Source organism: Pieris rapae, chromosome 10 (assembly GCF_905147795.1).
Source record: "Pieris rapae chromosome 10, ilPieRapa1.1, whole genome shotgun sequence".
Taxonomy (NCBI): domain Eukaryota; kingdom Metazoa; phylum Arthropoda; class Insecta; order Lepidoptera; family Pieridae; genus Pieris; species Pieris rapae.
The window spans coordinates 9,964,224-9,983,990 of record NC_059518.1 but is presented as its reverse complement, the minus strand read 5'-3'; the positions used below and the strand labels follow the sequence as shown (position 1 = coordinate 9,983,990).

Sequence of the window (19,767 nt, the reverse complement as noted above, 5' to 3'; positions counted from 1 at the left end):
ATCGAAAGAGTATCACCAGTATGTAAGTTGCAACAGGGTATAAAAACCTTGTAAAATTCTGAATACGCTACAACATGATATGCGGATAGAATTATGAATTAACTCGAGCATATATCTGATTGAAATAGCTTTGATGTTCGTGAAAATTGATTCCCTTCGAAGGACAAATCTTAATGTGATTTGACAAACAGGCCTCATTACTCACGCCTGCTATTTTACAGTCGACAGTTTTAATTAAATTAATACTAAATAATTGTACGTACTTAAAACGTTACTTAAAATATAGTAAATCAAATGTTATGATATGCTTCACATATGCTAATTATATTGACATAATATATATAAATATAATCTACGTAGATGAGATAGGGACTTCCTTAAATAAATATTTTATAATTCCGTCGAAGTATATTGGAATATACTCTGACCAATTTATTAATGATGGGCTAAAAGGGAAGGTCTTTTGATCACTCGGCGATAGAGATGAGAAGAGACAGTAATTGTTCATCGTGCTGAACTTCCAAGAGTTTGTCGTGAAGACTTCTAAAACATCGCGGACTTGTTCTATTCTGCGCAGTATTTTGCAGTATCTGCAAAAATTTAATTCTTTACATTCTAAAGAATCTACGCTAAAAACTAACAATAATAATAAAAATGGATAGGAAAACATACTTAGGATCTTTTCCTTTCATCCGTAACAGAGCGTCACCCAGTGATAAAGGAGAAGTTTGTAGGACAGCCGATAAGAAAACCAGAAGCAATTTGGAGTTTGTGAAGTAAACTCCAGGAAATGGCAGTTCATCTGAAAAAGCAAGAATTTTTAAAAGCAACTGTACTGTACTAATTATCTATAGGTATATTTTGCAATTTTAGTGGAAGGGTGTTAAATTTTCTCCCAATAATTTTTTTTTTTAAATATGTGAAATCTGTTGGGACGGTGGATGACGAGAATCAGCTCGAGCGTTGTCGTGGAAATGCAATGGGGAAGAGCTATATAGTTGAATTGTGAGCTTCTCCATCATTGGATGAAGATGGAGAAGCTCACAATTCAACTACTACAATTTATCCATTCTTGGCGACAGACATCTGCAATCACTCCGCTAACTAAGCATGCTACCTACTACATGCATGCATGCTACTGAATAGTAGCATGCTTCGACGTCAGTCTCGCTGTTCGTCGCTTAGTTCGTGTGGTACTTACCCACTAGCTTTTTTACTTTTATTTTTCAAAGTTTAAAACGATTGAACCAATAATGGACCATGTTTATGCAAATTTTAGGGCGTACTCGAACGCGATTTTCACGTAGAAACTATTTACAATCAAATATTATAATAAATAAAAAAAATCCAAATATTTACAAAAGTTAAAAATATTCAAAATAGCGATATAGTTTAATTCAACCGGCTCAATAGCTTAGTAGCCTGTAAAACATCTGTATCGGATTCAATTCAGTCAGTCAGTCGTAAGTTGTTTATAAGATGCAAAGTTAAGCCTCTAATAAATAGAAAAATTTTGCTCCTCAGAAAGTCGGGAACCATAACGTTATATCATCTCAACTTCACAATATTAAGGTTTTTAATACTCACTAAATTTATTTCTTTTACAGCTTATTGAAGCCAAATGTATTAAGTTATTCAACGTCAAAGGCTTCTCTGTACTTGTAGCACAAGCGTAAACATTTACACTTTGTGGACTGAAACATAAAAACGATGTCTCCTAAGGCAGAACAAACTATTATTTAATTCTTACACAAACACCAAGGTGATAGATTGTTAACGTTTCCCTGTTTTATATATTTCGGTAATAGAGATAAGACGTGTGTTAGTTCAATCATATTGTATGATTCTTAATCTAGCTGAAATAAGTTGCGCTAGTTAGAAATAAGTAACTTTTCAATTCTATTATGTTTCTTAATCGTTATCCATTGTCCATCTGCACCAGACGTAAATCTTTTTTAAATTAAAAACATATTTTTGATATTGTGCTTTCAAACGTATACTTTGAACTAACGGACTATATAAAATATGATAAGTGCAACTTTCTTAATACTAATAATTTTTATGTAAAATATACAGCTTACAGTATTTTCTTTGTAGCTGCTACAACTGTGAGATTAATGACATAGTCGACTGGTATAAGATCCAAAACGTTGCGTCCATTCCCGGGCATAACCCTTAGGATGCCTTTTCCAATGGTTCCAATTAAACCAGTTGCTCCATTCCAATTATCTATCCACCCTGGAATCGGTTCTGATAGACTTGCAGTGACTAGAAAGGAAATAACAACATTATGCTCTTCAAATGATCTTATCAAATAATAGTCTACGTACCAATTGAAGGTCTAATAATAATAACGGGAACGTGACCATGTTTTTCCGCCAGCAAAGCCTCTCCCACTTTCTTTGAGAATGTATATGCGTTTGGTTCGTTTCCTAAAAATTTAAAAATTTATTTAAAAAAACAGATTTACATCTATACTAGCATTCGATTAAAATATTTGATATATATTTATCGTTTTATTTTTTAATGATGAAGTAATAATCGTCATTTGTTAAAACCCAAACTCAAAACAGAAATTCAATATAGTATTTTAAACTGAAATGAATAAAGAAAAACACTTTTTTACGGATTAAATTTATGTATTTAAACTTATAATTATTTGAACATAATATTTAATTTAACCGACGTTTCGTTTCTACAGATGTGATACTTTTTGACATTTAACACCTTTTCAGTCACCGTGACCACGCACGCTGTAAAGCACTCGAAACGTCGGTTAAATTTAAAATTATGTTCAAATAAATATAAGTTTTAATACAATAATACATAACTTTAATCCGTAAAAGTATTTTTCTTTAAATGTGTAATAGTTATGTTAATAAAAGACAACACTAAAATGAATAAGTAAGATTTTTTCATCACACAATTAATATCAGTTACATTTCTTCTTGTTGCTTGATTTGTTCGTTCAAATATATCTAAACACTTACTTTTGCAGTAAACAAACAAACAATTAATATCTAATTATCAGCAAAATCGGTTCTATACATATATAGATTTAAATATTGGGAGCATATAGTTTTAATATAAAGAAATATCAATCAAGAAACAATATGTTATGTTTATGCGCGATAGTTTTGCCACCTGTTCTATAAAAAAAAATGTGCCTCTCCTAATATACATTGACTCACTTGTTATCATTTTAGTTCTCTCTTCATCTGGCTGTTCTTTTATCAAATGATCAACCGTGCTCAGAGGGATGGGTGATGGGTAAACTTTCTCTTCAATAAATATTTTGTGTGTATTTGAATACGCTGTTGAAACGTGAACGAGGACCTAAGTTGAACAATTTAAATGATTTAGTTATATTTCCTTTACAATATTTGTGTCAGTTTCATGATCATTTGTCAATGTAATAGGAAAGTGAGAAGCCTGCATGCAGCATGCTCACATTGAAAGAAAAGCCATTGATGCACAACCGGGGTTCGAACCTTCGACTATAGGGATGAAGATCACATCCTTTGGCCATCAGCAACATTAAATGTAACGCAGATGTTTGAAATTTTATGAGCTATCAAATTTGGCATTTAACCAACTTTCCACTATTTCGCTGCTTGTGTGTACGTGATTCTAATCTAGAGTTTTATGACAATTGACTTACCTCAAGCTTCTCCATACATTGACATAAAGATAATACTCTCTCAGTACCCTTGACGTTGATGTTAAGCAAATCGTGTAGCGGCTCGATAAACTTGATCGATGCAGCCGAATGAAATACGTACGATACCTAAGAATTGTTAAAAACTAATTAAACAAATCAGTAAGCTGTAATTATATAGTTAAATGAGAAATAATAAATAATAATACAAGATACATACATCGCCTCACAAGAGATTACATACTATAAACAAAATTTAAGTTTTCAATAGTTTTTTGGCAATCTAATTTTTCAATTCAATCGCCAAGAGATCGATTAATATTTGTTTTTAGATTGTGGCGACTACAATACCTACATACCTCATTAATAAGTGTTACTTTGTCTTCTAGGGAGATTCCAAGTCCGTCATGACTTACGTCACCGACTATCGGTTCTATTTTGTCCAAAAGTTTCGCTTTCTCTCTAGTAAGTCTTGAAAATACCTAAAAATAGTTTGGTTAGTTTAACGCCACAGTTTTCTTATATTGAAATACATATTATATATATATATATATATATATATATATATATAATATATATATGATAATATATCTTACGGGTAGCTCCAACATAGTCTTAAGACGCTCTTGAACTGTCAATCCCCGCTTCCCTCTAAGAAGTATGTAGACTTTTTTAACATCGGAACAACTGTAGAGTATTTTCTCTAAGAGAACCTTTAAAAAATATGCCACGCTAGTATTGAAATTAGGAAGAAAACCTTATGGCAAAAGATCACTAAATTATGGTACATAGACGTCATTATTTAACACATTTGAACTTAGTATCTGAGAAATTATTATATAAAAGGCCCTAAGGGACCCTTCAAGTATTAAGTAAGCACCATAGGGATGGGGGGGTTCTTTGATTTTCTTATTTGGTGATTATGTCAACAGTAATTATTTCCTTTTTTACACATGTTACCCACGCATTGTCTATGCTTTTCGAATTTAATTTTTTTTTTAATTTAACGAAATGCATTTTCGGGAATCCCGCCAAGAAACTAACACGTTTATGAAGTTTTGTCAGCTATGCTAACATTTGATGTCAAGAGAAGGGGGGGATCAATTGCAGTAAATCTGCTTACGTAATGTAAGTAGATTTATTGCAAGTATTAACTTGAAGGGCCCCCAAATCTATATTTGACACCTTATTTGGTCTGCGTTCTTAGGAAATACAAGGCCAAACAGGCCATCAAATAATTCTATGTATGCAAAACGCACAGCTGACAATGTGGAGTAATTAAAATTATTGTTACACTCATATTAGATAAGACCAGTCAGTCTATTCTGCGTTAATCAAATGAATCTTACACATTGAAAAGGCGCTTTACAATCATAATAATTTATATTTGATGTTATGTATATTTGTATGATATTTAATTGCGGGGAATAAAGTTATTATGCTGATGTCTAAAATAAAGTTCAGGCACCTCTCGTTCGAATTCTTGGCTTTAACGGATTGAACACAGCTTATCCGGAGCTGGATATATTCGGTATTGGGCTGATCGGTTTTGGAAAAAGCATTGTTGGGTGCCTTTCTCAAACCTAATTCGCTGTTTTGCTGATGATTTTTTTTTCTCTACTTTAAGTACCAACATTCTTGGTAATTTTATTTTATTGTGTATTTGTCTTATCTTGTTTATGTTTTAATTGTATTTTTTTTTAATTCCTATTTTTAGCAAAACTTAAGTTATGATATGTTGTAGACGTAATAAATATGTCGGCGCATTGCTAGCGCCATCTCTTGAGAAATACGTCGGAACGAGATTTGACAACTGTCAATCTGGCGGAGCGTCGTGTCGATGGTCAGCGCGGCCATGTTGAACGTGACTTGGCTTGGAACGTCAACGGCGTCAACGGCAATCGCTTTTGTTCCGAGTAATCTTGTGCCTTATTGTTTCAAAACTAATTAAAAGTGATAGATTAAGTGATTCACTAATTACTAGTGAATAGATTTTAGTGAATATCTGTAAGACTTTGTGCGGATTTGATTATGACTTTGATTATTCTTTTGTTCCTACCATTACGTCAACTTAATTACGACATGGCTGATTCTGATGATAAAGGGCCTCCGCCGATAAATAAATAAATAAAAATCCATTTCCCACTTAACAAAATGTTAATACATATATACGTACTTTTCCCAAGAATCCTGTACAGCCAGTGATAAATATACTTTTTCCGGCGTAAGCCTCTGCTACTGATCGATACATCTCACACTTTTGTATAAACAGTAAAATTGAATAGCGAGTCAATTTAAAAATTTTCGTCTTTACTCTCGGCTTCTCTATGGTAAATTAAGTAGGTAATCCGTAACAGACAACATTTATATAATATTGTTTTTTGTCTACTGAGTCAAAACATTTCCATTGTTATGATATTCCCATGGCATAAAATGTCTTATTCAAAAATAAAAATAAAGCTGTGTAATATATTTATTGTATTGTATTTGCGTTATGTCATTATGTTTTCTGGAAAAAAAAATAACAGATTTTTTCCGTCATTAAAAACTTGTTATAAATAAACTTGTTAATTATATATAATATATTCTCAGAATTAACAAATATTTTTTTATTTCTAAATTAGTTTAATTTATAAGAGCAGTGTTTCCTTATTAAGTGTATGATAATTATTCGTAAAGCAGTGAGTTTAAGTTTTGTTAGTCCACTACTAGATAATATTTATTTCCATGTGCGTTAATAAGCTTGTACAGTAAAGTCAAAAGGTAAGAAAGTCTTTCACCCTAAGTCGACGAATCGTGTCAGTTTAAAAAACCGAAACTGCGACTTGAGGCCAAAACCTTTTTGAAGTGCGGTCTTATTTTATAAAAAAAATACCTATCGCTTACTTCAATGTAATCGAAATAATGTTGTTATTAATTTAAATGCATAAGTTAAGTGCAATTAAAATTGTTCATGTATTTTGCAGTCCTCCTCCAAACTTTTTGTTTTTTGATGTGAAACATCTCATGCGACAACAAGGTTAACCATTTAACCCCCAGTAACCCCAATATATAGAGGGGGAATAGAAAGAGACAGCGCGAGAGTGAATTCGTGGCCCTGGAACGCATGCGGGTAGTGTACCTGCCAGCGTGAGCGTTACCAACGAGTAGCGTCCAATATTCCAACGTAAGAGGGAGATAGATAGATAGATACAATAGATAGGTTTACAAGGTAAGAAGTAGGAGAGAGATAGTGAGTCGGTAAATTCCAAGCACATGCGTGTGGTATTCTTGCAATGCAGCGAAGTAAACTGTGCGACTGTCATGAAATTAGCTGAAATACTTACCTACTTTTTGTTCTATTTCAATTTATAATGTTCATTATTTCATTTACAAAGATGCGATCAATTAAGAATTGTAACCAATTTTAATAAAGTTTCTCATAAACAGTATGATTTCACTAAAAATCAATTTATAACCCTACCTATCTTCATAACACTACAAAGTTTTACTTCTTCCTTAAAGAGGTACTCTATGCGCTATTTTATTATTCAAATCTTGACTTTAGCTTTTCAACAAAAAAATTCTAAATTTGATACTAATTACCTAAGCTTACATACAATCAAACTACATACATTAGCGAATTATAATGAGCATTAGCCGTATTAATTAGCGGAAGAAAATTTGAGATCGAAGCAAGTTATTATTTTTGTGAATGTCTATGAAATGACACGTATAAATACGAATTAAACCTTCCAGATGCAAGTATATGTTAGGTACTGAAAAATGAAAACTCGTGAACATATAAAAACCATAGGAGAACATCCTTCTCATTTTCGTTAAAATTTTGTTAGCCGATTATCTAAAGAAAATTGTGAACCTTCAAATTAATAACGCAGATTTTAACCGATCTAAAGAATAGTTCAATTAATTAAAACTGATCTAAAGCCAAATATTAGCTGACTCTGCTTTATTTCTTAATTTATATTTTCACAATTAGTGTCAAGACAGTGTTAAAAAACTGTATATAATATATAATAGCCTTTTTTTTTCAGATAAAATTATTATTGTTATTATTTTTGTAGATTGTCGTTTTCTTCCACTATTGCGTGTCCATTTGCCAGGTGGCAAAGGCCTCCTCCAATCTTCTCCATTCTGACCTTTCTAAAAACTCTACCGTAAGAAAAATACTTACAATATTTTGAGATATCTTGTGTTGTTCAGTACACAAGATATAAAATTTACCAGTCAGGAGATTATAATTTTCCTTTAGGACCCGATAGCTTATATGGAGATATGTTATTCACTACAATAAATCAGAATCACTACAACCTTTTGAGGTTTGGGCCTCAGATTTCTGTATGTTTCAAGATCATTTGTTAATCTAATAGGCAAATAGGTGATTAGCCTTCTGTGCCTGACACGCCGTCAGCGTTTTCGGTGTAAGGCGAGCCGGTTTCCTTACGATAAATTCCTTCACCGTTCGAGCAAAGGTTAAAGCACATAGAAAGTGCAGTGGATTTTTGCACAGCCGGGGTTTAAACCTATAACCTCAGGGATGAGAGTGGTACGTTGGAGCCACTAGGCCAACACTATATTAAAGTCCGACATGCTTACGACTAAAATAAATAATAATAATAATAATAATTTATTTATTTTTCTCCCTTAAACATTAACAATAATAATTCATAATATAGTGACAGTATTGGGAGACTGGTTTCCAAACTAGGTAAGAACCTGTAATATGGATAACCAGGCTTCCATTCCATAGCAAGTCATATACATAACAAAAAGGAAGTTTGTAAGGGATTGTGTATGTGAGTGTGTGTGTATTTGTATGTGATAGTGGGGAAGGGTATGCATGCGTGTGTTAGTGAGTGTTAAAGGGTGTTTGACATGACAAGAACATATTATGTGAAAATTATTATTTTATTACTTCTAGTAGAATTTCAGTTTGATCATAGCTCAAAGTAATTAAAAATTTATGAATTGTTTGCTTTACACATTTTTGCACAAATGCAGTGTACATTAGCCCTGTGAACAGATGTAAAACTAGCTTTACATTTATTTATCAATAGTATAAATAAAAAAGGTGTATTATTTAAATTACATATAAATAATTGTTATATTTTATTTACGTAGAGTACATAACGTTACGTTAAGTACATTTAAAAGTATTTAAGAGTACTTGGAGTCTATCATGTTCAATCGATATGCGCGGCCGTCATTTTAAATGTATACTGTAATAGTATATAAATACATGTGTATATAAATGTGTATGAAAACAAAACAATTATTCTTGTTTTTATACTATTGTGTGTCGTCCTTGAAGCGTACTATCTGATGTAAATCGAATGTGAGGTAATAAATATGTATTTTGTGGTTCGTTTTAAGTTTTTTTTATAGAACAGAGGGCAAATGGGCAGGAGGCTCACCTGATGTTAAGTGATTTGATATATATGCCCATGGACACTCTCAATGCCAGAAGTGACGAGTGCGTTGCCGGCCTTTTAAGAATTTGTACGCTCTTTTCCTGAAGGACCCTAAGTCGAATTGGTTCGGAAATACGTTCACCATCAAAGCTATATCATGCAAACATGCTCGGGTTTATTTCGACAGACTGGGCTCCGCTCCAAATATTGTCTCATGTTGGAACGTATTCCGAATTTTACACGGTTTTGATGGAGTTTCGGACTGATCCCAGTCCGGCCTAATTCCAATTTAACAAGAAGACCCAAGTTTTCCCTCCTTCTCCTTTCATTAGGTGAGCCTCCTGCCCGTTTGCCCCCTGTTCTATAAAAAAAAGCCGATGCCCTTCGACCCAGCTAATTCGCGCTTTACCTAAGTACTAATTCAACGGTTTAAATTACTATAATATTAAATAATTGTAGTACTTTAAATTGAATATTGTAAATGAAATGTTAAGCGCTGTTAAGCTTATACATATATAATTATATAGTTATTGACATATATAGAAAAATCAATAATACTTAATATCTACGCAGATGACACCCGGTTTTTCTTACATAGATATTTAATCATTCCGTCGAAGTATATAGGAATATACTCTGACCAATTTATTAATGATGGACTAAAAGGGAAGGTCTTTTGATCACTCGGCGATAGAGATGAGAAGAGACAGTAATTGTTCATCGTGCTGAACTTCCAAGAGTTTGTCGTGAAGACTTCTAAAACATCGCGGACTTGTTCTATTTTGCGCAGTATTTTGCGGTATCTGCAAAAATTTAATTCTTTACATTCTAAAAAATCTACGCTAAAAACTAACAATAATAATAAAAATGGATAGGAAAACATACTTAGGATCTTTTCCTTTCATCCGTAACAGAGCATCAGCCAGTGATAAAGGAGAAGTTTGTAGGACAGCCGATAAGAAAACCAGAAGCAATTTGGAGTTTGTAAAGTAAACTCCAGGAAATGGCAGTTCATCTGAAAAAGCAGGAATTTTTTTATTTCAGCGAATCAAAGTACTGACCCAAATTATATTATTATTATATTGAACCTGTTAGCTTTTAGATACTCACTAAATTTATTTATTTTACAACTTATTGTGGTCAGATTTAATACGTTCCTCAACGTCAAAGGATTCTCTGTACTTGTAGCACAAGCGTAAACATTTACACTTTGTGGCCTGAAACATAAAAACGATGTCTCCCATGGCAGAACAAACTATTATTTAATTCTTGCACAAACACAAAGATGAAAGATTGTTAACGTTTCCCTGTTTTATATATTTGGGTAATAGAGATAAGACGTGTGTTAGTTTAATCGTATTGTATAATTCTTAATCTAGCTAAAATAAGTTGCGTTAGTTAGAAAGAAGTAACTTTTCAACCCTATTATTTTTCATTATCGTTATGTTCATTGACCATCAGTACCAGACGTAAATCTTTTTTTAATCAAAAACATATTTTTGATATCGTGCTTTCAAACATAAACTTTGAACTAACGGACTGTATAAAATATGATAAATGCAACTTTGTTACTATTGATAATTTTTATGTAAAATTTACAGCTTACAGTATTTTCGTTGTAGCCGCTACAACTGTGAGATTAACGACATAGTCGACTGGTATAAGATCCAAAACGTTGCGTCCGTTCCCGGGTATAACCCTTAGGATGCCTTTACTGGTAGTTCCAATTAAAGCAGTTGCTCCATTCCAATTATCTATCCACCCTGGCATCGGTTCTGATAAACTTGCAGTTACTACAAAGGAAAGAACAACATTATATTCTTCAATTGATCTTATTAACCTTCTGATGGGCGCGCGGCCATTGTTGTAACGGGAGCGAGCGTGCGTAACGGAGAAAAACGTACTGATTATTCAATATTTATTTATTTACTTAGATATATTATCATTGTCTTTTAAGTCTGATTTGTCAAAAAAAGTAAGTAAAATTATGAAAGAGAAATAATATTTCAAGTACTGTCGGAAAGGACATTTTCCTCAAAAGGTAACAATCATCTCTTCAATTACAACGTTCACTTCCACTGAATATGGCAAAAGACAGTGTTGTGTAGTCAAATATAAAATTTCTCTTAGTGACGCAGCTTTATCAAGAGTACGACGAACTTGTCGCGTAGTAGTTTAATCATCATATAATCTTCATCATCATCATTCTTTTCACTGATATAGTAGTAGGAAAAATAGGTATGCTTGTCCCATCACTTGGATATAAATCTTCCAAATTGACATGTGATGTCTTCAACTATCCCACTATGTACGACAACTCGGAAAGAGCTCGAACTTCCGCCGCATCTGTTGGTTTGCTGTCACGCATTCTGTCTGTCTGAATTCGTTTGTATATGTAACAAATTTTAAAGAAATATTTTCTGATATGAATAAACACCAGGCTTGCGTAAATGGGTCACCCATTGATGGTGTGGGCCCACCATGCTTACGAATGCCCACATCTTCTGTGAGCATATTTTGAAATTGATTCACTGTTTAGATTTTTGTCACTTCGTTATACTTATAAACCGCTACTTATTTCTGACATTGGCAAACCATTATCTTCCAAGTCCTAATGGTTTGATTCCTCAGTAGATCGAGGTACCTCTCTTATGATGTAGTTGGAAATTTCAAAGCCTTCGTCGCTCTCTTCTTCGTCTTCTCTTAGTAATTCGTCGAGTAATGTTACCACTTTATGGTAACCGTCCACGATTCATTTTGTATAAAAAAATCCAAGCTTAATTCGATAATATTGAATGATGGCCGAAGAACTACTATGAACGTGAATCAGGATATTTGTCGTTTAGCGTCGCGCGTAACCATTTCGAAGACAGGCGCGCGTCATTCGACGACTGCAATGACACGAAAAGAATTGCGATCTATGGAGTGGGGGGAGTGCCCCGAACTAAGGTTTATGCTTTATTTTACTTCCAATAACAAAGCGACAGGCTACCATATAGCAGAAATAAATGTGATGGATGGTAATAATAATATGAACGAAAATGTACCAGGCGCGGTCGAATCGACTACGCGCGCCCGCTTGAAGGTTCAGTCATTTTTTTTATTAATCATACAATCAGTCTTTGCGACTATAATAAGATACATTGAGTGCTTCTTGACGTGTTAGGCGCTTCTCCCAGCGCAGCCTGCCTATGCCTATGCTTATTTAAGCTTAGTCTACATACCAATTGAAGGTCTTATAATAATAACGGGAACGTGACCATGTTTTTCCGCCAGCAAAGCCTCTCCCACTTTCTTTGAGAATGTATATGCGTTTGGTTCGTCTTCTGAGAAATTTCAAAGTAAATTTTATTTAAAAAAAACAGATTCACTGCTATACTAGTATTCGATTAAAATGTTTTATATTTTATTGAGGTAATTAAAAATCAGCATTTGTTAAAACTTTAAATGTAAATTTTAAATCATTAATTCAATACTTATAGAATTTTAAAAGTAAAACGAATTAGTATGGTATTTTCATCACACAGTTAATAACAGTTATATTTCTAAATTAATTAAAATAATCTTCTTGTTACTTAAATTATTTGTTAAAATATATCTAAACACTTAGTTATATTGTAAATAAAAATCAATTAACATCTAATTGTCAGCAAAATCGGTTAAGCCGTTCTCGAGTTATATATAAATAGTAAAACTACGAACTTTATTTTATATACATATATAGATTTAAACCTTGTGAGCATATACTTTTAGGCCCAATTATTGTTATCATGCGTCAGACATTGGCTGATCACCCCAATGACGTGAGCTAAAGAAATATCAATCAAGAAACAAACGCCGATATGTGTCTGCCTCTAGCTATTAAACATTGACTCACTTGTTATCATTTTAGTTCTCTCTTCATCTGGCTGTTCTTTTATCAATTGATCAACCATGCTCAGAGGGATGGGTGATGGGTAAACTTTCTCTTCAATAAATATTTTGTGTGTATTTGAATACGCTGTTGAAACGTGAACGAGGACCTAAGTTGAACAATTTAAATGATTTAGTTATATTTCCTTTTTTTGTTGTGTCAGTTTCATGATCATTTGTCAATGGAATTGGCAAATGAGAAGATTCCTGTGCCTGACACACGCTGTCGACTTTTAAGACAAGTCGGTTACCTCGTGATGTTTTTCTTCACCGTTCGAGCGAAGGTTTTTTTTTTAAGCAGTAGGGGAGTGTCGAAATCTCCCCTTTCCTAAAAAAGGGCATTATTAACTTAGAGGGTTGGCGTCTCCCGCCGGGCCCGGGCGACAACTACTCCGGAAATATCGTAATAATATTTATGGGCGAGTCGGGGCCGCTGCCCGACGCTAGCCGCGTTAATTTTCGTGCTATTTTTGTCAGTGACATGTCTGACAATCTTGCCGCAGATTTTACCAGCTGCGATCTATGCTCAAGCAACATGTCGGACAGCCCATCCCGGTATACCCTTCAGGGAATCTTAGATGCGCACATAGTTAGAAAATCCATTGGTGCATAGCCGGGGTTCGAACCTTCGACTTCAGGGATGAGGATCACACGCTGAAGCCTTTGCCCATCACTGCACATAAATATTATATGCCCTATTCTTAAAGATAAGACTGATTACCGTAATGTCCCACCGAACAAGATGGACGGAGGCGGTGTAACTGTATTTTACATTAAATTTTATTACTGTGTTTAAATAAAAAATAAAATATGTTTATTATTAATATAGATATTTCTTAAATGGATACCTCGCAGTATTAAATTATTGCAAATTTAACCGAAACCGAAATTTATGAATTCCACATATTTATTATCATATAATCCTCATATTGTATTGCCTTTTATTTGAGCACGCACGCTGCAAAGCACTCGAAACGTCACAAATATTTAAAAGTTTGTTAAATAATTATAAGTTTATAATAATACGGTAAATAAATGTTTTATTTAAATTGTCATATTTACATGTCAATACCTTAGTGACTTCTTGTTGAATGCCCATATGCTCAATATTATATATATTACGGTAGTTACTTCATCTACTCCAAACAATTTTAACGATTTAGAAAAGTATACTTTACCGAAAAATTTATTAGATATTTTACATTTTATGAGCTTACAAATCTGGCGTTTAACCAACTTTCCACTACTTCGCTGCTTGTGTGTATTTGATTCCAATCTAGAGTTTTATGACAATTGACTTACCTCAAGCTTCTCCATACATTGACATAAAGATAATACTCTCTCAGTACCCTTGACGTTGATGTTAAGCAAATCGTGTAGCGGCTCGATAAACTTGATCGATGCAGCCGAATGAAATACGTACGATACCTAAGAATTGTTAAAAACTAATTAAACAAATCAGTAAGCTGTAATTATATAGTTAAATGAGATATAATAAATAATAATACAAGATACATACATCGCCTCACAAGAGATTACATACTATAAACAAAATTTAAGTTTTCAATAGTTTTTTGGCAATCTAATTTTTCAATTCAATCGCCAAGAGATCGATTAATATTTGTTTTTAGATTGTGGCGACTACAATACCTACATACCTCATTAATAAGTGTTACTTTGTCTTCTGGGGAGATTCCAAGTCCGTCCTGACTTACGTCACCGACTATCGGTTCTATTTTGTCCAAAAGTTTCGCTTTCTCACTATTAAGTCTTGAAAATACCTAAAAATAGTTTGGTTAGTTTAACGTCAGAGTTGTCTGATATTGAAATACATATTACTATAATAATAATCTATCTTACCGGCAGCTCTAGCATAGTCTTAAGACGCTCTTGAATTGTCAATCCCCGCTTTGCTCTAAGAAGTATGTAGACTTTTTTAACATCGGAACAGCTGTAGAGTATTTTCTCTAAGAGAACCTATAAAAAATATAACAAGCTATGAACTTCCAAACTAACAAATACCACTGAAACTTTTTTATTCAAAGTCCCTAATCAATATTTGACATCTCATACGATCTGCGTAGGGCGTGCGTAGTTTTCTTAGGATGTTTAAAATAAAATAGTTGGCGATTGAAACGAATGGCAAAAAGTTTATATCCAATTATTTTTTAACATAATGTTGATACATATATAGATAAACGCACTTTCCCCAAGAATCCTGTACAACCAGAGATAAAAATGCTTTTTCCAGCGTAAAAATCCGCTACTGATTGACACATCTTCCACTGTTCTATAAACTATTCAATTGAATAGCAAGTCAATATAAAATTCTCGTCTTGACACTTCGCTTCTTGATGTTAAATAAAGTAGATTCACCATAACATACAAAATTTATATATTTTTTTTTTGTCCAGTGAGTCTATATATTTTCATTGTTATAATATTCCCATGACAAAAAATATCTTACACAAAAAATTATTAAGTCTTAATCATTTTTTTTGTATAAGTTTTTTTACGGCAGGAGTCATGCGTGAAGTTAATATGTCTTTTTTAGTAATTAAAATAATAGTTATTTTTATCATCATTAAAATCAGGCTAAAATTAACTCGTTGAGGAAGTTAAATAACCATTCTAGTAGGTTCAAGGTGAAGCGGTTGATTCGAAGAGATTCGAAGCCATTAATAACAAACATGTATAATAAAGATACCAATGATATTAATAATTCTATTACAATTAATGAAATTCTGTAATAATCTTAGTAGTAATAAGCTAATGAAATAATTGTATCATTTGTATTCATGTATAGGATAATAAAAGCCTTTTGTTAAGCTTTATCGAATTTAACCTTTTTTAACCAATTTCTGTGAAGTTGCATATAGTAGATAATTTTTCGAAAAATACTGTTATAAAGAAGTTTCACTTATTACGTGTGTGTACAAGTACAAGCACACATTTTTTTTAATGGAATCTGGTTGTTAGCCCTGACAGCTAAAAACAGTCTATGGTGATCTTAGCTCTGCAGGAAAGTGCTTTTTCCTACGACTAGCGTCTCCTGCGAGATTCAGACCTCAGCTTGGGCCGTCGAGGAGTATTCAATCGTCTGAAGTCGATATAGATCTAAATTGGCAAATATAATAAACCATAAGTATTAACGGCTTGCCGAAGACAGGGAAGAGTGGAAGAAGTTGTGCGGCGCCACTAACACAACCTTCAGACGTGACTAAAGAAGATTAACGATTTAAAACTGTTTTTTGACATATAATGACAATGACAACTGACATTAGTGGCATTGCTCTGTCACACACTTAGTTCTTAAATGTTTATCAACATTAAACTTAATTTTCAAATATAACCTATAGAAGTGTCCACGACCCAGTTCCTTGGATATTAATTTATATATAATTAATATTCTTCAAGAGTTCACTACGAAAATACATGTCGTCAAAATGAGCAATCAAAAATGCTTTAAAATTAGATAATATAAATATATTTATAATTTTAAATATAAGTCGCATTATTTATACTTTAATACATCCTATGTTAGTTACTACTAACTACTATTTACTCATTGATGTAGAATTTCTGCAAATAAACGTCTGTAATGACTTAGCGGCTGAGTTCGAGAGACAATCGAATTTCCGGTAAAACAGTGAAGGCACTTCCTCTTTCCGCTTCCAATTTCATCCCGTTTCAACCAACCTTCTACTAAATCAAGGCTGTGTTTTCATAAATATTTGAATGGAGATGGCAAAAAAGCTTGGCTTATGCCGCCAATACGTGTGTAGCATAACGTATCCAGCGATACAATGTTTATTATTAAAAAAAAATGCTCTGTGATTATTTGGTTTTTAATATAAAATTTTGTATTAAAAACAGTTTGTGTGATTAAATAATTAAAACGTAATTGATGTTAATATGTAGCCTTTTAATAACACAATCAATCTAAATTAAAATAAAACAGGCTATATTGCTCGAAGCAGTTCACTCATACGGGTTAAGATAATAAATGAGATTTGACGCAATTTTAGGGGAAAATTGACTTTAGAGGTTAATTAGATTTCTAGGCGGTTGCTCGGATTCATAAAGATGAATTAGATTCAAATACTCGTAATATACTAAAACAAAAGCATATATACCGACTATATTATGATAGTTCTGTAAAAAACTAAAAATTTAGCCAAGATTGTATAGAAATGAGACGACAAACTTATAATATATAGTTATTACTAAATTACATTATGAAGATTAACCTAAAGAACCTCCAACAGAAGTATGGTGCATAATGCAATAAGTGGAAAGAAATAAGTAAAGTTTAAATAACAGGAAATGATTGTATTCAATCAATCAATCAATCAAAATATCTTTATTCATATAGGTAAACAAGTACACTTATGAACGTCAAAAAATGAATTTAATTGTAAATTTACATTTACTACCAGTTACATTAACTTGTTAAGCTGTCCTATACTGATACAGAAATCATTCTTATTGTACAAAAATAGTATAGATATAAATTTGTTAAGTAAAATTAATTAAAAAATACAGTTTAGATGTAAAAGTAAGAGACTGGCTGCCCACAACACAGGGAATCCTAGTGTGGGGGCCAGTGCACTCTACTTTATAGAAACATTCATGTATTTTGTGTCTAATAAAGTTCTTTCTTTCTTTCTTTCTTTTAGTCCGCAAGTCAAGAGCGTAGAGCAGACAAGAAAAACTGGCAAGAAACTTTCCGCCACTCTTTTATTAATAGAAATTGTTTAGACTAGAGCAAATCAATCCCAACGGTTATGATCATTTAAGTATTCGTCACATTTATAAAAAAATATTGATTAATTTACTTTTAACGAGGACTTTGAATTTATTTAGTGATAATACTCTAACTTCGCTTGGGGTATGTTGTAAAGACGAATATGATATTGAGAAACAATAAAGCTACGAAAATCTTTTTTGTTTAACTTACTAAATATTTTAAATTTTTTATGTGTGATATAATTTTTTATGTAAATTGAGCTTTTATAATTATTTCACCGGATATAATACAAAGAGAGAGCAGTGTTAGTCTGGTGGCTTCAGCGTACGACTCTCATCCTTGAGGTCGTGGGTTCGACCCCTGGCTGTGCACCAATGGACTTTCTGATTGCGAATTTAACATTCGCTCGAACGGTGAAGGAAAACACCGTGAGGAAACCGGCTTGCCACAGACCCAAAAAGTCGAGGGCGTACGTCAAGCACAGACGGCTGAGCACCAACTTGCCTTATATATACAAATGATCATGAAACAGATACAGAAATCTGATGCCCTAACCTAAAAAGGTTGTAGCGCCATTGATTTTTAATTCACGACAAAGGCTTCTTAAACCTAGTTAAGGACACAAAACGTCTAAAATATGGAAATGACCGATTCCACGAGCTTTGTAGCACTGAAATCAGCCTTAGTGCTACGATATCTCTCGTCGCGAACGCACGTCATCTCGCTACGCCGTAGACCTTACAACACTGACGCGGGAAAGTTTACATGCAACGTCACTATCAATGTGAAGTGATTTATTTTTGTTTGGATTTTGTATTGAAATTTTAATGATGAACTATCTCCTGTGTATTTTAATGTGTGTATTTGTTTATGAAAAATTAATATGGTAAGTTATTTTGAACAACAATGTAAAATATATTGAAATAAACTGGATACATGGTTAAAATATAAATATCCTTTTTAGAATTATAACGTCTTATCCTATGTTAATGTATGATATAAATATTGATTGTCCTATTGCTGTAGTAAAAAAAAATTCAGTTGAAATGCAAACTGGCGCAATATATTATATTTTGATATGAATATGATATTTATGATTGAGAGTGCAGAAAATAAAATTTTTCGCCTGCTAGAACATAATTTCCATAGACATACATTATTAAACACGTTGCCAGACAAGAGCTTACAACCTAATTAAATATTCATGTAAATATCTGCAGTTCAGTACTATCAGCATATTTATAGCGTTTGCCTGTTGCACATTTATTTACGAAAATTTAATTTTATTAATTAAATACATTATTCATTTTGGTTGAATTTATTTTTTTTAGACCAGGGGTAATCAGCAGGAGGCTCACCTGATGTTTAGTAATACCGTCGCCCATGGGCACTCAGAGATGCCAGAGAGGGCTCGCGAGTTCATTGCTGGTATTTTAAGGACCTTTTCTTGAAGGACCTTAAGTAGAATTATTTCCGAAATTCTTTAGTCTGCAACTGGTTCCACATAGTGGTGGTGCGCGGCAAAAAGGTTGGTTTTGTTTACGACAACGCTAGACCACACCCTGGACCTGGCTGAAACAGATTCCCATTTTTTTCGAAATTCGAAAAACTTCCGCCGGATAAAACACCCTTCAAAGACTTGATTCTTTTGCGTCGGAATGTTTTTTTTTATATAAATGGTACCTATAAGCTGGCAAAAGTGCATACTTTGATTAAATTAATATATTCTGTTTCTGTTGTGTTGTTCCTCCCATACAAAAAGCCAATTTCATATCTAAGGATATATTTCAAATTAAATTTATAATACACAATTTCTTATACATTAAAATGAAACACAATTAATTTTGTAATATAAGCCGCCGTAAAGCTTGCCAGCCAGGCAGTTTGTGTGTGAGAGCTGGCAAGAGTTTGTATATTTAATTTAGTGGCTTACACTACATAATTAACTCCTATAACAATGTTACATTACAGTATTTACATTTTTATTTTAATCTACAAAAATAAAAAGAATATGAAATCTAATCGATTGACCAATG

At 32.9% G+C, this 19,767-nt stretch overlaps 1 protein-coding gene across 1 annotated transcript; it reads right to left on the bottom strand.

Moving 5' to 3' along the window:
* Window positions 1-291: 291 nt before the first annotated feature.
* On the bottom strand, window positions 292-15,324 carry LOC111002517 (fatty acyl-CoA reductase 1-like). The gene is made up of 20 exons (XM_045629852.1): window positions 15,186-15,324; window positions 14,842-14,958; window positions 14,640-14,762; window positions 14,284-14,409; window positions 12,947-13,091; window positions 12,294-12,395; window positions 10,676-10,862; window positions 10,180-10,286; window positions 9,955-10,084; window positions 9,638-9,872; window positions 5,835-5,987; window positions 4,255-4,371; window positions 4,018-4,140; window positions 3,662-3,787; window positions 3,192-3,336; window positions 2,331-2,432; window positions 2,082-2,268; window positions 1,588-1,694; window positions 673-802; window positions 292-590 (listed from the first exon to the last, which is right to left on the bottom strand). The coding sequence occupies exons 1-20, from the start codon at window positions 15,258-15,260 to the stop codon at window positions 353-355; spliced, it is 2,775 nt and encodes a 924-aa protein (XP_045485808.1). The 5' UTR covers window positions 15,261-15,324; the 3' UTR covers window positions 292-352.
* Window positions 15,325-19,767: the final 4,443 nt, after the last annotated feature.

Coding starts and splice junctions, on each gene's coding strand:
- LOC111002517 (XM_045629852.1), bottom strand. CDS start 15,260: ATGTGTCAATCAGTAGCGGATTTTTACGCTGGAAAAAGCATTTTTATC. Junction 2,433..3,191: donor GAGAACTAAAATGATAACAA/GTGAGTCAATGT, acceptor TTAAATTTTTAG/GAAACGAACCAAACGCATAT. Junction 591..672: donor ATGAAAGGAAAAGATCCTAA/GTATGTTTTCCT, acceptor AAATTTTTGCAG/ATACTGCAAAATACTGCGCA.